Below are 17,792 nucleotides of genomic sequence, written 5' to 3'. Positions count from 1 at the left end.
AACAAACATTTCTTATTATCAATGTTGTGCTGCTTAATATTTTTGTGGAACAGCATTTATTTGAAATAGAAATCTTTTGTAATATTATAACTGTCAAGTCAGGTTTGAGTTATGAATCAGTTTGTTATTATCCATTATGTTGATCCACTATTTGTCAAATGTCTTTGCATGAGTTCACCACACATGAATTTGGGTACATACTGTAGCATATGACACAAATTCTTCACATAAGCTTGCATTCACAAATGCATGTGACATTGGATCTAGTGTTCCCATGGCTTTTGCATTCATAATAGTTTCCGTTAACGATAATAACTTTTTTTGGGTACACCTGTCATTTGCCAGCAAACACACACACATTCTACCTGTTCCATTAGTGCAGCCATCCTCTGAATCTGAGCCATTCTCACAACCCCTGAAAGACATCTGCTCTTCCACATCCTCATACACACGGTACGCCCACTGACCACAGCTCTGTGGCAGAAGAAAATAATGTCACAAAGGGAGGAAACAAGTACTGTATAGAGTGTCAGAAACAAACAACCTCTGGGATCACCAATGTGGGCCTACATCGCCTATAAAAAAAACACATAATGCAGAGTTAAACAATGCATGCTGATTCTCACTGTGTCTTGCTGCTCCAGGACAGGCTGATGGCCACTGAAGTGCTCCAAGACTTCCTGGTAACTGCTCTGGTTCATGTTGTTTCCGTTGACTTTAAGCACACACTGACCAGGCTGAAGACCCGCTGCAGCTGCCTCAGAGCCTGTATACACACAAAAATGATGCCTATAATGCACAATAACCTTAAATGAACCAATAAAAGACGTCAAATGGATGATTTTGATGTGAAAAGGTTGTATACTTTACATGTAGGCAAATCCAAACTGGTCTAGACACTGTCTAACACACAATGTGTTTGATGTTATGTTTGCTGCCTCATCACTGTTGACAAGGATCAGTTTGTATTTGTACAACCTAGCTATATCTGTTTGTTGTACTTGAATGCATTTTAAATGTTTTGAGGCTTTTTTGTGATTTTTTTGTTGTTATTCCAGGCCTTTTGAAGCCTACTCTTAAAAATAAAGGTCCCTTATTGGCATCTATGGTTCCATTAAGAACCTTTAACATCCATGTACCATTTTTCCATTGCACAAAAGGTTCTTCATGGTGGAAAAGGATCATCAGATTATTAAAATATTCTTCAAACTGAGATAAAAAAAAAAAATTTTAGGAATTGTTCAATGAAAGGTTTTTTTGGGGACCCAAAATGGTTCTTATAATACTTCTGAAAATACTTTTTGGAACATTTATTTTTAAGACAATAGCTTTTTATATGTAGTCCCAGGTACCTGTCCTGAAAAGTCAGATCAATGAAACATGTCAGATCATATATTTATGCCCATAATGATAAAGTATGCGACAAAAAAAAAAAATTCTCTTGAGAGCTAAATAAAGAAAACTGTTTGATGTAGAGATTTTAAATTGGCCATTTCAGCGAGTTGCAGCAACAATAAGATTTATGAGACAAGAACTTATGATTATTGTTTATTTACAGGACAATTTAGACCACTTATTCTGGAATTTACACCCCCTTCATTCATGGGCACTGGCAGGGATAAAAGCTCCCATAATGACACATCATAAATCTCTTTTTGCATTTGTCTAAGTGCTGTGAAGATGAGCTAATGGTTTAACTTCAAAAAGCTCCTAGAATGTGCTTTTTAAATCCAGAAACATGTGCAGGGATCCGGAGTTTGGGTTCAAACGTCGAAGAGCTCCAGATGTTGATCACATGACCACAGCAGCTTGGTGTCACGAATTTGCTTCATTTCAAAGCTTTTTATAGTACATTAACATCTGCCTGGCAGGTTAGACGTTGGGAATGCAACGCATTCCTCAATTCAGAATGACATGCATGAATGTTTATGGAAAAAACAGGATTGGGTCTGGTTTTTGAGGCCATAATCACTTCACATATGAATGTGACAATGCGCATGTGTTTTTTGATCATTACAAACAACGAGAACTCACCTTTCTTAACTGCATGAACGTAAGGTGGACAAGAACCGCAGAGAACAAACGGAAGAGTGCCATGAACATCTGGAATCTTCACAATCCTATCAGACACACACAAATATGACACAAACACATGAGCTAGGCTTTATGGTCCCTTTTATTTAAGCACTATGACATGAGCAAGAGTGTTTTACTAAATGTCTTTTGTGGTATGTAGCAAAATATATTTTTTTCATGGATATAATTGTTAGGGACCCATAACAGTGTCTACTCTGAGGAACAAGAGGAAAGTTTAAATATTAATGAATTCTCTTTTTTAAAACAACAGTTTTGCAATGTACAGCTCTCCTGCATGTAACTCTAACACCAGTAGTGTCCTTTTACACTCTGCCTGGCTACATTTAACACGTCGGTGCGCAAGTATCTGATTTCTACCATGTATGAGGACTTACTCTTTGTTCTTGGTGGCCACCAGCAGTCTGAGGGAGCGGCGTATACAGAAGGACTGGTTGATCATGGTCTCCACCTCAGAAAAGGACCTCAGAAAGACCAGGTCCTCATTAATGGAGTAGATCTTTCTCCCCTGCTGCAGGCCTGCCATCTGGACAAAATAAAAAAACATGAAAACAAAGGAAATACAAAGAATCCAACTGACAAACAATCAAAAACACAATAAATTAAGGTGTCATTCATAACACTTTTCTTTGCTGTGTATGAGGATGTGGAAGGGAGGGAGAGAGAGAAAGGCCACATACACAAACAAATTAGGTACACAAATTAGGTTGTCTATTCATCTTGTAGTGGTTAATCCTGTTCTGTACACAAAAAGAGTTCAGTATTTACAGGAGTGACACCCGCAGTAACAATTCTATGCAGTGTGTACAGAACCAAACGGAACAACTAGCTGTTAATGACATTTAGACATGACGCATTGGAGATCCGTCCGCGAGACGCCAGAATGTTGCAATGGTCACCATGGTGTCAATCTTGCAATTTCGGGAGAGAGTCATGTTCTGTACACAAACAGAATGATAATTTAGGTCGTCACTGCTGAAACTACAAAGTGTGTATGTGGCCAAAGAGAGAGACAGAGATGAGTGATATGTAAATGAGGATTAAAGGATTGTCAGAAGAATTGAGAGAAACTCACTCCTTTATGGCAAAAGAGCTTTATAAGTTATAAGCAGCAATTTCAAATTTCGAAGCAGTTCATTTGAAGGTGTAATTAAAAACGTGCGATTGTAGCAATCTAGCAAAGAAAGATTACTCTCTGGGGTTCCTCAGGGGTCCATTCTTGGACCCTTACTATTTCTTATTTATTTAAATGATTTATCGAATGTTTCAAATATTCTCACTCCAATAATGTTTGCTGATGACACAACCTTGGTTATCTCTCACTCAAAATTGTATTTATTGATTAGGAATGTAAATGATGGTCTAACTGATTATGCTAATTGGTTTAGTTTAAATAAATTCTCTAATTATTAAAAAAAATGGTTTTTATTATTTTTAAAGGTGAAAAATTATACCCGAAGGTTTTATCAACAATTACAATTGAGTCTACTGAGACAAGTGTCAACTACAAAATTCCTGGGAGTTTTTGTTGAAGAGAGCCTGAGTTGGAGGAAACAGGCTGACTATCTGAGCAGAAAAATACATAAATCTACCGGTATAAGAAGGAGGGTTAGGCATCTTGTTAATACAGAATGTCTTCTTACTCTTTACTATAGTTTAATTTATTGTTATCTCTCATATTGTAATATAGTTTGGGCGAGCACCTTTCCTAATACACTTCAAAACATTTTAATCCTACAGAAACGTTTTGTTAGGATTGCAACCCGATCAAATGCATATACTTCAACTGCTTTTTTATTTCAGAAACTTCAAATTCTTACTATTTATGATATCATTTTTTTTTTCAATAATGCGTTTTTATTTATAAGATATATTCAAGTGAAGGTAACATTCCAGATCAATTTAAGATGTATTTTAAAGTAAATTCACAGGTTCACTGTTACTTAACTCGTCAATCTTCAGATTTTCATCTTCCTAAATTTCTCACTTGTAGAGGTCAATACTCAAAAATATTTAGGGGTATTAAATTATGGAATGTTTTTTTTCCCCATCTAGCAAGAAAATGTTCTTCTTTAATATGTTTTAAAAGATGTATAAAGGATCATTTTATTGCTGCCTTGTAACAGTTTTATTTATTTATAAATGTATTTTATGTACCCTATAGGGTTTGTTTCTGGTGTATATTATTTTGGGGTTTTTGATATGTTGTAATTAACTTGATTCAGTCATATACATTTCTTTATTTGTTATTGTAATTTAGCTCTTTCTTTAATTTCATAGTTAATTTTTTTTCTTTGTTGTTTAGGTGGATGCTTTCAATAACAAATACAATCCTTTTGGGTTTTCTGCCTCTATTTGGATTGCATCTTCTTGTTTTTATGTATATATTTTATACTTGTGCAAAAAAACTAAAATCTAAAAAAAAATGTAAGGAAGAAAAGGAGGAGAGGAGATAATGGAAGAAAAGAAGAAAAGGAGGAAGGAAAGAAAGTTCAGAGGAAAGAAATAAGGAAGAGGAGGAGGGAGGAGGATGGAAGGAAAGAATAAATGAAAAGAAGCGAAGAGAAGAAACAAAGAATGAAGCAAGTAAGAAAAAGGGGAGAAAAAAGAATCCTACACATTTGGTACATTAGAGTGTTACACAGACTAAAACCTTTGTAAGCAGGCAGAAAGAAAGAAAGAAAGAAAGAAAGAAAGAAAGAAAGAAAGAAAGAAAGAAAGAAAGAAAGAAAGAAAGAAAGAAAGAAAGAAAGAAAGAAAGAAAGAAAGAAAGAAAGAAAGAAAGAAAGAAAGAAAGAAAGAAAGAAAGAAAGAAAGAAAGATGAAGTGTGAGGACTCTGTGGAGAATATGATGGGACATGCTTAATTGCTTCTCCCAGATCTCCAGAGAGCAGAGCTGTGAAGACAGAGGGAGTGAATGAATTAAGCAAGCGTGTCCTGGACCCGACACATGAACTCAAGACTGCAGATCTGAGCGGCCCATGACACAAGTGTCAGAACATACAGCACTTCTTCTCATTCGCTGTATTAATCACCATTACAGTCACGCTCTCATCTTCAGCAGATGCTCCTGTGAGCAGTAGTGTGACACTTTTTAATATGGACTAAATGTCTTGTGTCAGGTCTAACAGGCACAGTGGGGATAAAATCAGTGGTGGTTTAGACCTTAACCATAATTATCTACCAATCTTCTTCCATAAATATCTGTCAGAGCTGTACAGAGCATGAACACAAATAACCCGGTGCACTGAAAATAACGCGTCCGAGTTGAAGAGGTCTTCCTCCAAATAACACATAATGATCAGGGTTTATTTCCCAAAGGAAGACTTATCAGATTAGATCCACACTACACATCCAATAAAAGACCTGGGAAAAAATCATGGTTAGACGCCAAAAAGAGTCCTTGAGAGATCTGGCCTTCAAGAAGAGTTTAAGAAAGGTGAACACATTATTAGACAACCCCACACACTGGATAAAAATAAATGGACATCTATGAGATTGTATTACAGTAGAGAGCGTGGCACAAGACAGGGATGTTTACACTTGGTCTTTCCACTATATTTATATATGCGCTGTTATGCCGATATATTTTCATAGTAATATACATTTCACTTCTACATTTACATTTATGCATTTGGCAGATGCTTTCATCCAAAGCGACTTGCATTGCATTAAAGGTATATAGTTTATCAGTTCATGAATTCCCTGGGAATCAAACCCATGACCTTGGCATTGCTAGGGCCATGCTCTACTGTTAATATAACCTTTACATGGGTGAATCTCACAAGCCAGTCAAATAAAACGTCCTAGACATTATTCACTCCAAAATCAAGAGAAATTTAAGAAATTATATTTTGCATACAGAATATGATGCTTTTTCCTGTTGCTATTGTTTTCAGAATAATGACCCTCACAATTATCATTGGCATAATGTACAAATAGTGTAGAATGACAATTACTTTAACAGTTTCTTGAAAAAATGATTTATTCATCAAGGATGCAAATGCATTTATAATGTTACAAATATGTGTAAAAAAAAAAATTCAAATAAATGCTTTTCTGAACTTTCTATTCCTCCTGAAAACAGTTCCCACAAATTATTATATGTTATTTTTATATTAAACAGCACAACTGTTTTCAACATTGATGATAATAAGAAATGTTTCTTGAGCATCAAATCAGCATATTCGCATGATAATGACTTTGCTTTTTGTTTCTTTCCATTTTGGAGTGACTATTACTGGGACATTTTCTTGAGAGGTTTTATGAAATTGCATCCAAATGTATATATAACCTTAACGTTAACATATTTCAACGGCCCAGTGCTAAATGTAACTGATGATCAGACACGGCCTTGTAAAGATACTGCAACTACACTGAATATATTAAAACATGAGAGAAAACAGTGGTTTAGGTTTTGTAACTCTCTATGGAAGGCTATCACATATATGGACAGAATTTGGGTGGAAATGCCTTATAAGAAAGAAAACAGCTTTCTAGGGAAAAACCCAAGTGTGTCAGACTCTGTGGGACTCAAGTCAACCATTGGCATGTATTTTGGGAAAGCTCAGTCAGTTTTTTAGTGATATATATGGGGCAGAGAAACATGAAAAACTAGAGGAATGGAGGATACTTTTGCGCATTGCATTTTTTCCCATCAATCAAAGGCGCATTGCAAGACTGGCCTTCAATCAAAAATACATCTGATACCTGCATGCAGCAATGCTCAATTTAGAAGATGGTTGCTCAACCTCATACCTCTGCATATGAGCCCCTGGTCACACTCTTCACTATGATGGCCTTGTTCTTCTCTTCGATCTCAAACCCATAGTCCTCCTCGTCAGGATGGATCTGTACGGGGACAAGAGAGTCACTGTATCATCAAGACGGTCAATATTAGCAGGAGAGTAGGGCGTTATTATGATGTTTTCATTTGTGCATCTAAGAGAAAAACTCAGCAAGTGACAGCACGGAACAGAACGCGTTACTTTCAGGACTCAAATTGTGATTTAGCAGTTCGGTGCCATGCTGAGAGAGCTGCAGCGTTTGTGCAAACGTGTGAAGCTACGTATCCTCTAGTCCAAAAGCTGTTTGAGGTGTTAAGTCCGTTCTTCTAAAAATAACTAAACAATAATCTGCACAGATGTGCCACAGCTGCATGCTAATAGGTCAGCTCAGGTGCTAAAGGCATAACCATGGATCATAACAAGGATATAATGCTCAATTTCTCCACAGCTACACATGAGATGGGCTTTTATGTGCTTTTATTATATAAGAGCTGAAGCAGAACATGTTTACCAGCCCTGTGAATGTCTTCCTCTGTTTTATTTCTATCCATCAACCATTATTTTCTCTGAAAAACTGCAGTGGCGTGACGTCTGAGAGGGCTGGCTGAGGAGGGTAAATCGAGAAGCTCTTAGCCTCTGATCAGAGAGGGAAGAATGCAAGATTTTCATGCATTTGATGGTCTGGAGGAGTAATCTGTCAGTCAATAAGGGATGAAAGAGTAGTTTGTAAAGGTCAGGGTAATTACTGATGGATAAGGAGGGTCTTAATTGGCACAGAGGAGAAGATCGATGCACTGCTGATGGTTGTGCTTGAGTGTGTGTAGTAGCATGTGTATGAGTCTATGAATAAAAGAGGGTGCGTAATTAATGTGTGTAACTTTTAGCATAAAATGATAGGGTTTCATTTTACATTAGTATTGGTGTTACTGAGGTCAGTGGGTAAATGATCTGAATCTGATATAGCTACACAATATAGAGTGATTGAACTAAAATCTAACTTTTTACAATGAGAACAGGAACTCGGATAGCATCTTAAGACTAAACTTAAAGTAAATCTACAGTAAATACACCTAAAGAGGCAGTCACACTACATTTTTTTGTCACTGACTTCCATTCATACACATGGAAAATGTGGGAGTCCGGAAACGCAAGCACAAGTGCGCATTGTGCTGTGTTAAAAGTTCAAGTTTGGTGAACTCTGACCCTTGAAATTGTATCACTTGTGACAAGTAAAAGATCAATATGTCACACTGTGACCTCTTAGCTAAATTAAAAGAATACAAACTTCACAGAGGGAGTAAATTGCACATTTTTACTTTTTGGATTTTTTATCATTTGTTATATTTAAACTATGAAATACCTTAATAAAAACTAAATAAAACAAAAAAAGCACCCTAATTTAAAGTAGAACACATATTAATGAACTCATTTTGCTATAAAAAGATGATGACATAAATTCCCAATGGGACTCAAATGAATCAGTGAAAACTAACAAACTGCAATCAAAGCTACATTTGAGAGAAATGACAGGAAAGAGCCTTTAATTATTTTGATGCCCCAGTTCTTATGGGCTGTAAAGGAACATGCAGTATAAACAGCTGCTATGCTGTAATTAGAAAAGCTATTGAATTTAGAAAGAAGTTAAGCTACTGTCAAGCTATAGAAAAATGTGGTTAAGTAAGTGGCATTGATAGTTGGTTATCCCTCAACACTGCTCTCCACAGAGGTGAAACCCCTGATGTGTACGTGTCTTTGTATCTCACCACTAAAGATTTGGCGAGGATGTTCTCGATGAGTTTGAAGTCACTGCGAAGCTGTTTACTCTTGGAGCCCGTACCCTCAGTCTCCTCATCGGCATAGAAGCGGAAAAACTGCGAGTCATCCTTAAATTCGCTTTTCTCCAGAACTGCAAGGCAAAGATAGAACTGAATTTAACTGAGAAAGAAAAAAAAATAGTTTGCTACTTTTATAAACTGGTCAAATAAAACACTTATAACTCAGTGATGGTCATATCTGCTGATGACAAAATGATTTGACAGTGTGAAGAGGGCCAATTGCATCACCCTTCAGTTCACGTCAAAACAACCCATGATGTCTGTGGGATTGATGTCTGGGCAAATCTGAGGTGAAGGATGAAGGAAGAGGATTTAATGGGTGGTCTGGTGTGTGCAAGTGCTGTTTTTCCCTCTCAGGAAGATTGTGTATGTGTGTGTGTGTGTGTGTGTGTGTGTGTGTGTGTGTGTAGGAACTTTGTAGGGACAGGCTGTTCTGTCTGTGAATTCCAAACAAAATATTGTTGAGGATAGTTTTGGAAGTTGAGATCTGACATGACCGCAGAACACTTCTATAACTCTGACAGGAGGCATGTGTCTATGAGCATGTGTATCTCATCGAAAAATGTTCTTTTCTATTATTGTGATAATTTCTGTTCCATCAGAGGCCCCAGATGTTTTTCCAACAGCTGTTTACATCTACAACACACTTATCTCTCTCCATTTTACACTATGACCTCTGGCAGAAACATGGAGAAAGTGATGTTAAAAAAGCAATAAGTGTGTGACACTAATGCACTAATTAATGAGTTTAGAAAGAAAAAAAGATATATATAACACTAGGCTGTTAAATTAGCATTATAAAAGGGATCGTTACAGAACTTGATTGTGACCTGCTGAGCCACATTCAAAGCCATTGTAAAAACACACCTATAAACACACACCTGTGACCTCATTACATCAGTTTTACTATGCCACTATATCTGTGTGTTTCTGTGTCTGTGAGTTGCTTGGCAATCATTCTGCTAAACATTGCTGAAGAACAACATTGCTTGGCGGAAGGATAATTTGTCATCAATAAATTGTTGCATTATTGTTGCTGTGTGTATATTTTATGAAACCTTGCCAGGTATGTGCAGTAATCGTTTTATAAAAGCAATTAGGCCCATGAAGCCGTGGTTTACAGTGATTTTAGAACAGCTTCACATTAGGCCTAATAACACCGTTTAGCTGTTCTAAAATCACAGTAAACAACAGCTCATTGTGGCTTATTGCTTTATTTTAATACACAATTAATGTTGCATGATATTATTTCCAAGATGGCTTTAGTGCTGCCAGGAGTCAAAACCCTTTCTCTTTCACTCTCTCTCATACACAAACACTGTCACGGTTCAAAGTTTTGCCCTGGACACCACATGTTTTGCAAACAGAGAAGGCCAAAGAAAACCGCAAAATATGACGTTTTTTTTTAAAGATGACTCGTATCATTTCTTCAATATACAGTGGCAACTATAAGAAAGCCATACGTAGTCTGATTCCCATGAAAAGTATAAACACTGTCTCTCTGTGGCATTATCAAAACATTACTGTGTTTGTTTGAGCAGCCTGATCAGCCCTACACAGCAACATTGCACCAACCAAAGGCAGCAGTTTTATTTGCTGACTGACAGCTAATGTGGTGTGTTCAAGTAATCTTGTTTTAAAATCTTTACTTTTTGGAAATTCCATTTAATGCCACTAGAGACACAGAAACTGAACACTTCACCTTTAAAGTAGCAAAGAAACAGAAGTAGTGGCAGCATACATCATTAAACAGAAGTTTTTTTATTTCGCCAGAAGATCAAGTTTATGACATTTTGATAAAAAATGATGAGGCTAAATAAAAATAAAAAAAAAGTCCACTGAAACATTTCAAGTAGTCAACATATGTATATAAAGACTGACCGTGGTGCATGAAACCAGCATTGCAGAGTCCAACACCGAGGGTCACCGCATCTTCACGGCTTGTGCTGTCACCCTGCAGAAGGAAAATCACGAACAAAGTCACAAAACAATCAAGATAGTGAGCCATGTTAGATGACTTCTGTGTCTGGAATGAAATGACAAAATGGAGCAACTGTGAATATTAGACTGTAAATAATTAGAGATTAAAAATTAGAGCAGAAATAGTTTATAAATTGTGTACAGAAACCCAAAAAGAATTAACTGAAAGATTAATAGAAAGTTAAAAAAAAGCGTGTACCGGTATGTTACGTTTATGTAATAAAGTGGTGTGTTTCTCTCTCCCTGTGCTTTTGTTTTTGTGATATATGGAGGACACAAATGTGTATAATGACATGCATATTACACTGGTATTACAACTTACACGTGATATATGAGGACATTGCATGAGTCCTCATATTTCAAATAGCTTAAAAAACATAAAAAACAATGTTTTTTTTAAATGTAAAAATGCAGCATGTCTCCTGTGATGGGTAGGTTCAGGGATAGGGGCAGTGTAGGGGGATAGAATATACAGTTTGTCCAGTATAAAAGTCATTACGCCTATAGAATGTCCTCATATATCACAAAAACACAGCTGTGTGTGTGTGTGTCCATCCTCATGTTACCTGTGACACAAGCCATTCCACCAGTTTGCTAGCTGGTACGACAGATTTGAAGGTTTTCAGATGATGATCTCTGTCTCTGTATATAAAGAAGATTTCAAATTGAAAATGTTCACAACTGTCCACATCAACACATTGAATAATTTATATATGACATTAACTAACTTTTTTGCTCACCAGCCACTGTGGCTAGTGGTTTTCCAAAGTTACTCAGCATTTACACTGGACACAATTTTGACAATACCACGGGGAGAAACTGCCATATAGATATTTTTAATATTATCTTAGAATTTGGCAGCAGGTATATTAGGGTGGTGTCACTTTAAGACTTGACATACGGATCCATTATATTGTTACACATGCGTTTTCTTTCTCAACTGTTTACATTCACTTAAAACATAACTGACTGTTTATGTGAATACTCGCCAAGACCGGCATTTTGACATTATTTTTTGCGTATTTGACTGTTTAGGCACAATAAGCAGTGAAAAATAACTCAATTTAGAACTGAGAGGCAGCTTTATGTGCGTGCACTTTGGGTGCGAAATCTGCGGGAATGAGTAAAGTTATGTGCAATATGTACAATCCCACGCCGAAATTCAAGCCCTGTAACAGCAACAACATTCATTTAGCGCAAATGAAACAAGTGAGTGAGGGGAGGAGGGTTTGTGTCAACGTGCTGTCAGAGAGATGAGAGAGTGAGAATGTGCAGCTGGTATCGTGCATCTATTCTGCGGAAAATGAGTATTGAAAGCGTTTCAGATATTACATTTTTGACAACACCACATTGCACTTAATTTCAGATGCCTTTTTAAAAGACCACAATTGAAAAATTCAACCCGCCAAAATGGCTACTAGGAGTGACTGTGTTAGATGCCACTGCTGAAATCCACCCGCATTTGGCGCGTGTTAATATCAAGCCCTGTGTATTGTACACACACATACATAATTGATATAATGACAATGGAAATGTCTCCGATTGTTACAATTTAATCACTGTGGTAAAGCAGTTATTTATTGATTAAGTGGCAAAGTTTACATTAATTAAGGTTGCTAAAGGAGACCAATGATCTGGAAATATCTTCTATTCACTGAGATCTACTATTACCACTAAGTCCCAAGACCCCAGACTGCTCCAGGGTGGTCTGTCCTAGCAATTAGTCTACTGTAATTAGTGACCTGGACTGTAAGTCGCTTAAAAAGATGAAAAGCATCTGCTAAAGGGCAAGTAACCAACATGTTAGTTGTTAATTTTTGGAACTGAGATCAGAGTTAGTCCCAACTGCAGTTCAATGGCCCCTCCTTACTCTTTATGTGAGGCATCAAAGGTGATAGGTGACAGAAAAGCAATACGACTCTGCAATCCTCACACAAGCACACACACTTGTACACACACAGACAATGTCTGCAGCTGGTCAAGGTGAATCCATGAAAGACAAACAAGCACATCGCATCATTTAAGACAGCTGAAATTAAGACACTGAAATGAAATTTAATAAACTTATTTATTAAAAAACTGTTTATATTTATTGAACAAAAACGTGTTTAAATAAAATAAATTGGAATTGGATAAACTGCATATATTAGATTTAATTATAAAAGAGATAATAAATGAAGTGTAATGCTACTGTCCATGTGCAAGCAAAAGTTGTTAGCAAAACATTTTGTATTAAACTTGAATACAAGTCATCTTATTGCTTTAATGACAGTGAGAATTAAATAATAGTGTTGTCTGTTGAGTGTGAAGTATGCCAGAGAACATGTGCCACTTACTTGATAACAGGTGTGAAGAGACTGTGGAGACGACAGTAAAGTCTCACTCCCTGTCGGACACACATACACTTATTTAAAACAATTGCACCGACAGCTGCATTTCTATGCATTTCATTTACTGTTGTCCTTTTAGAATCACTTCTTAATTGATGTGTTGACACAATTGTTTAACGAGATGTATCATATGCACTCAACTCGAGATTCTGTTGACTTCAATCTATAAACTGACTGGTTTCAATTGACCAAAACTTAGGGTGCCGCCTAGGAATGGAACCCCATAATTGACTGATTTGAATCACTCTACATAGGCACAAACAACATATAAGACACTAGACTCACAATTTATTCCAATAGATTTTGATGTTAGCATGTTGCTAAGCTAATGTCACAATATGATATTCTAAGACGGATAAAAATACATGGCACAAACACACAAATTGGGTAGAATACTGAATTTTTTATTATACTGAACTTTTTAATAATATTTCTATTTATTTATTTCATTTTGTCCGCACATCACAAAAAAAGAATATTTAGCCTATAGGATACATAAGATGAGGTAAATATTGTTTTTAGCCAGTATTCTAGGGTAAAATACCTTTGAGATGATGTCCTCCATTTCACTCCTGGCTTTATAAGTGCCATCATCGTAACGGAAGCGATACAACACCTGCTCGTTCTTGAACTGGTGCTTATCTGACACTATGGTATAAAAAAACACACAAACAGACACAATTAAATGTTATCTCATGCTCCAATGCTGAACTTTACCTCTAACATAACAACACACAGGTGTAACTGAGCTTGTGGTGTATTTGTTTCTCTCACTGTGGTGGAGGTCTGTGATGAATCGAAGTGAGTGAGTGTCATTGCTACACAATAGCCTGTTTGACCTCTCCTTGAATGCCGCCACCATTATTATTGATTGACTGCCTGAGCCCTTATACTTGGATTCATCACTCCAATCCCTTCTGGTGTTTGTCAGTTTTCACTGTCACAATCGCCTGGCTGTAATGTAGAGGTATGATGCTCCCCAAATCTCAGGCAAACACAGCACCTCATGAATTATTCAGAAGAATGTTCTCTACCAGCATTTCATGTCATGTTACTATCCAGACTGCCGATCATCTGTAGGGGATCTCAGTGAGTGCTGGCCAACAAGAGATACGCGCCAGATTTATAAAGTGTAAATCTGTCAAATAGTGATTTTTAACAGTCCAACGTTTGTATAAACAGTTAATGGATCGTGGTTCATTTGCCAAGACTGTATAAAAAAACCAGAACATGGACAACAATTTAATTTTAGCTATGAAACCAAGCAATACACAAAAACATGTTGATGAAATCTAAGGGGGTGGATGAGGTTAAAAGAGGAAAAGATAAGAGATTCAAAAAGAAAACACTTAGAAAAAGAATACTAGATTTGTATAAAAGAACATAACATGGCAAAATAATTGAATTTTGGTAATGAAACCAAGGAATACACAAAAACATTGATGACGTTGATGAAATAAATGGGGGTGAATGAGGTTAACCCTCTGGGGTCTGCAATCACGCCGGCGTGATCTGCTCGCTTTTTTTCTTATCAGTGCAAAAGAGACTCAAATAACTCAGTCGATTTTTGTCATACAGGCAAATGTTATACATCAATCGATCCTGTTAAGTTTCTATTTTTTTTGTGGATACTCACAATAAAAACAAAGTGTTGTGCTTTTCACCAAATAATGAAAAAACAAACATGATGCGAGTTCTGCGTTCTCTCTGTCAGTGAAGTCCATTCTGAAACGCGTCCTAAGATTAACTGTAACTCCGCGATTACTTGTCATACAGGCACGAGAGATTTTTCTTTATGAAGCTTGAATTCTCTTCTTTTAAATGAAGTAATTTATATAAAAAACAAATATTCTCAGTTTATGCAATCTGTATGAAAAGAGAGTGCTGTCAGTATTTTTTTCCCCAGCTCATTACACTTCATTACGCGTTAATCTGACACGCCCACGGAGGACGCGCGCTATTCAAACGCAAATGTCGGCAAGCCATGACAATGCCCACATCAGCCGTTCCACCGCGGCGGTAAAATGTGTGGTGTATTTGCTGCCTTTTACCGCTAAGAGGCGCTACAATCATAGACTATGAAAAGTGTTCGTTTATTCCGGTTTATTCTCTCTAATGGTGCGTTCACACCGGACGCGAATAGCGCGTCAGGCGCGAGTGATTTCAATGTTAAGTCAATGCAAAGACGCGTTACGCGCGTAAAAAATTCCTGCGGCGCGAATGAGGCGTAGAGCGCGGCGCGGTAGACGCGAATACGCCTCATTCGCGCGTCAAGTTCGCGCGAATGGCGCGAATTGAGCGTCTGGCGCGTTAAGCGCGTTACGCGCGAATGATTTAGTTAGTGCTATTTGTGCATTCACGCGTTTGACGCGAATTCGCGTCTGCCGCCCGAGTTGAAAAATCTGAACTTCTGCGTCAATTCGCGCCGCGTTAACCAATCAGGAGCCTAGCTGCTTGCTGCTGTCACGTGGTGAAGTATCTGGATGCTTCAATAAATTATTTTGTAATATATGACTGTGGTTCTAATGCACAACAAAGCAAATATTTTATCACATAAAACTTGATTTCAATATATGAGACATATTCATTTTGCATTGAATGCTATTTATTCCATATCTAGATTATATGAAATATTATTATAATGTAAAGACAACCAACATATAAGTTCGTGTCTGGACAGTGATGTGTGAGAGAGAGAGAAAAATCACAGGACAGATTAATCACTTTTGGAGGCTGGCTTCATTTATTATCAAAACAAAAATAAATGACAGATTAGGTGGATGCGGGCGAGGGTGAACCTCGCGCCGGGCTGTAGAGCGCGGGCTCGACAGGCATAGCTAGACCACTCGAGGCCGAGGGCTTATACGGCCTACGCTGTCCTCATCAGCGTCCTCACCATGAGGTCCACCAAACCTAGCTCCTGGAGCAAATTGTGAAACTCCTGAAACCCTCCGGAGGTTCTGGTGGACCCGAGTACAGCGACGATGTCCCCTACGGAGCTGCTTCTGCTCTCCAGAGCATATACGAGCGGTGACTCTCTCGAATAATGCTAATGCTAATGCTCGATAAACATCTAAAAAGATGGCCGCCAACGGGTTTCGAAACTTTCGCCTCCGGATTTCGCCTCTGACGCGCGTAAATTTCGCTTCAAACTTTTGTTTTTACGCGCGTCAATTTCGCCATTGACACGCGAATTAACACAAAGTGGTCAAGCGTCAAACTAGACGCGGTAGACGCGAATTTGACGCGCTATTCGCGTCCGGTGTGAACGCACAGTAATGCGTAATCTGCTGCCGCACCGCGCTGATTCAGAGCGATTGAAAGCTGGTAGCAGATGAATTCAACAAGTGAAACGTGGTTAAAATAATTCATAATCACAATACTGAAATTAGGCTACTGAAATGTAATTGAATAAATAATGAAAACATTTCAACATAAAACATTGCAATAAAAACATTTAGGCTACATCAATGAGGCTTTACAACTTAAATAGCGTACAGACGATAGCTCAGTGGTTAACGCAACAACACGAGCTTCGAGGAGCTTCAATCGACCCGAGATCGAATCTCAATGTAGCATAGGCCTACATGTTGTTAATCGATGTTGCCCTACAGCGTTTATATTTTACCACCTTGATGCTTAAATAGCTAACTGTTTATAACTGTTTACTTATTTAAAGTCAAGAGTTTTGTTTAATTATCATTACAACATAAATTTGCTACATTCCTGTAGAACCGCAGCCGCTGCACAAACGACATAAACTGATGAAGGAAGATTGTCAGCCGATTGCATCTGAAAATGAAGAAGCTCGTCTTTAGTCTGCTAAATTATTGTGTAATGTAAAAGAACACTAAAATTACTTAAGTTTGAAACCAAGTTCGAACATTTCAAGGTTTAAATAAAGTGTCGGGACAGTTTTTTTTATTTAAAACAGGGTTGCATCGGGTTTAGAGTTTATTTCTTTTGCGATGCAAAATAAGAAACACTAGGCTAATCTTATTATTGCGACATTTTAAATTTGTATTGCCAAAGAAATTACAGCTAAATTAAACAATTAAAACAGTACAAAACGAAAATTGTCCAAAGAAACATAATTAAATTAAAAACATGCGTTTTTCTTTGCCTCTCTCGCGCTGGAACTCTTTTTAACAAATTTATTTAGTCTCCCTCGCTGCGCATGCATGATATGATCAATGCATGATAATTATTTAGCCTTTAATTGTTGCTTCAAAGACACAGCATGCCTTGTTGAATTCACCTTACAATAACTTCAATTGAAATTTTGTGTGAAAAAAAACTTAAAATAGGCTACAATAAATAAACTACAATATTTATAATTTAATAAGATATGGGGCCTACATTTGGACACAGATTTATCCTTACAATAATTTTGCCTGCTCATCAGGCTGGCTATCCGACACTCTCCATATGAAAGAGGAACATTAACACCTTTGTCCAGCAAATGTCCCTCCAACCCCCCACAGGCTATCGGAGTCTGAGGCTGACTTAACACAAAGAGAAGTCGCAATTCACACTTAAATCGCTATTCTAGACAGTGTTGATAATGAAGGAATTAAATGATTTAAGTTACATGTAGCCTAGTGATATTTCTGTCATAAAAGTTTATTACTAAATATTTCATTATTTCAATAATTAATGAAATAAAACTGGTTTGGGGCAGCTTTTTCCAAGCAAAACTAAATATA

General features: G+C 37.2%; 1 protein-coding gene across 1 annotated transcript in view; it reads right to left on the bottom strand.

Moving 5' to 3' along the window:
- Positions 1–17,792, bottom strand: part of prex1 (phosphatidylinositol-3,4,5-trisphosphate-dependent Rac exchange factor 1) — an 84,086-nt gene that overhangs the window by 20,776 nt on the left and 45,518 nt on the right. Inside the window, exons 12-21 of the mRNA XM_056260915.1 lie at positions 13,631–13,734; positions 13,033–13,082; positions 11,263–11,338; positions 10,598–10,670; positions 8,645–8,787; positions 6,853–6,945; positions 2,472–2,620; positions 2,035–2,120; positions 627–766; positions 366–474 (exon numbers count right to left, since the gene is read on the bottom strand). Of these exons, the coding sequence (XP_056116890.1) occupies positions 366–474; positions 627–766; positions 2,035–2,120; positions 2,472–2,620; positions 6,853–6,945; positions 8,645–8,787; positions 10,598–10,670; positions 11,263–11,338; positions 13,033–13,082; positions 13,631–13,734 (1,023 nt within the window). The remainder of the gene's footprint in view (positions 1–365; positions 475–626; positions 767–2,034; positions 2,121–2,471; positions 2,621–6,852; positions 6,946–8,644; positions 8,788–10,597; positions 10,671–11,262; positions 11,339–13,032; positions 13,083–13,630; positions 13,735–17,792) is intronic.

The sequence above is a fragment of the Rhinichthys klamathensis genome, unplaced genomic scaffold, assembly GCF_029890125.1.
Source record: "Rhinichthys klamathensis goyatoka isolate OS25496 unplaced genomic scaffold, OSU_Roscu_1.1 h1tg000180l_1, whole genome shotgun sequence".
NCBI lineage: Eukaryota > Metazoa > Chordata > Actinopteri > Cypriniformes > Leuciscidae > Rhinichthys > Rhinichthys klamathensis.
Note: the sequence above shows the minus strand (reverse complement) of the source record. Positions and strands in the feature narration are given on the sequence as shown.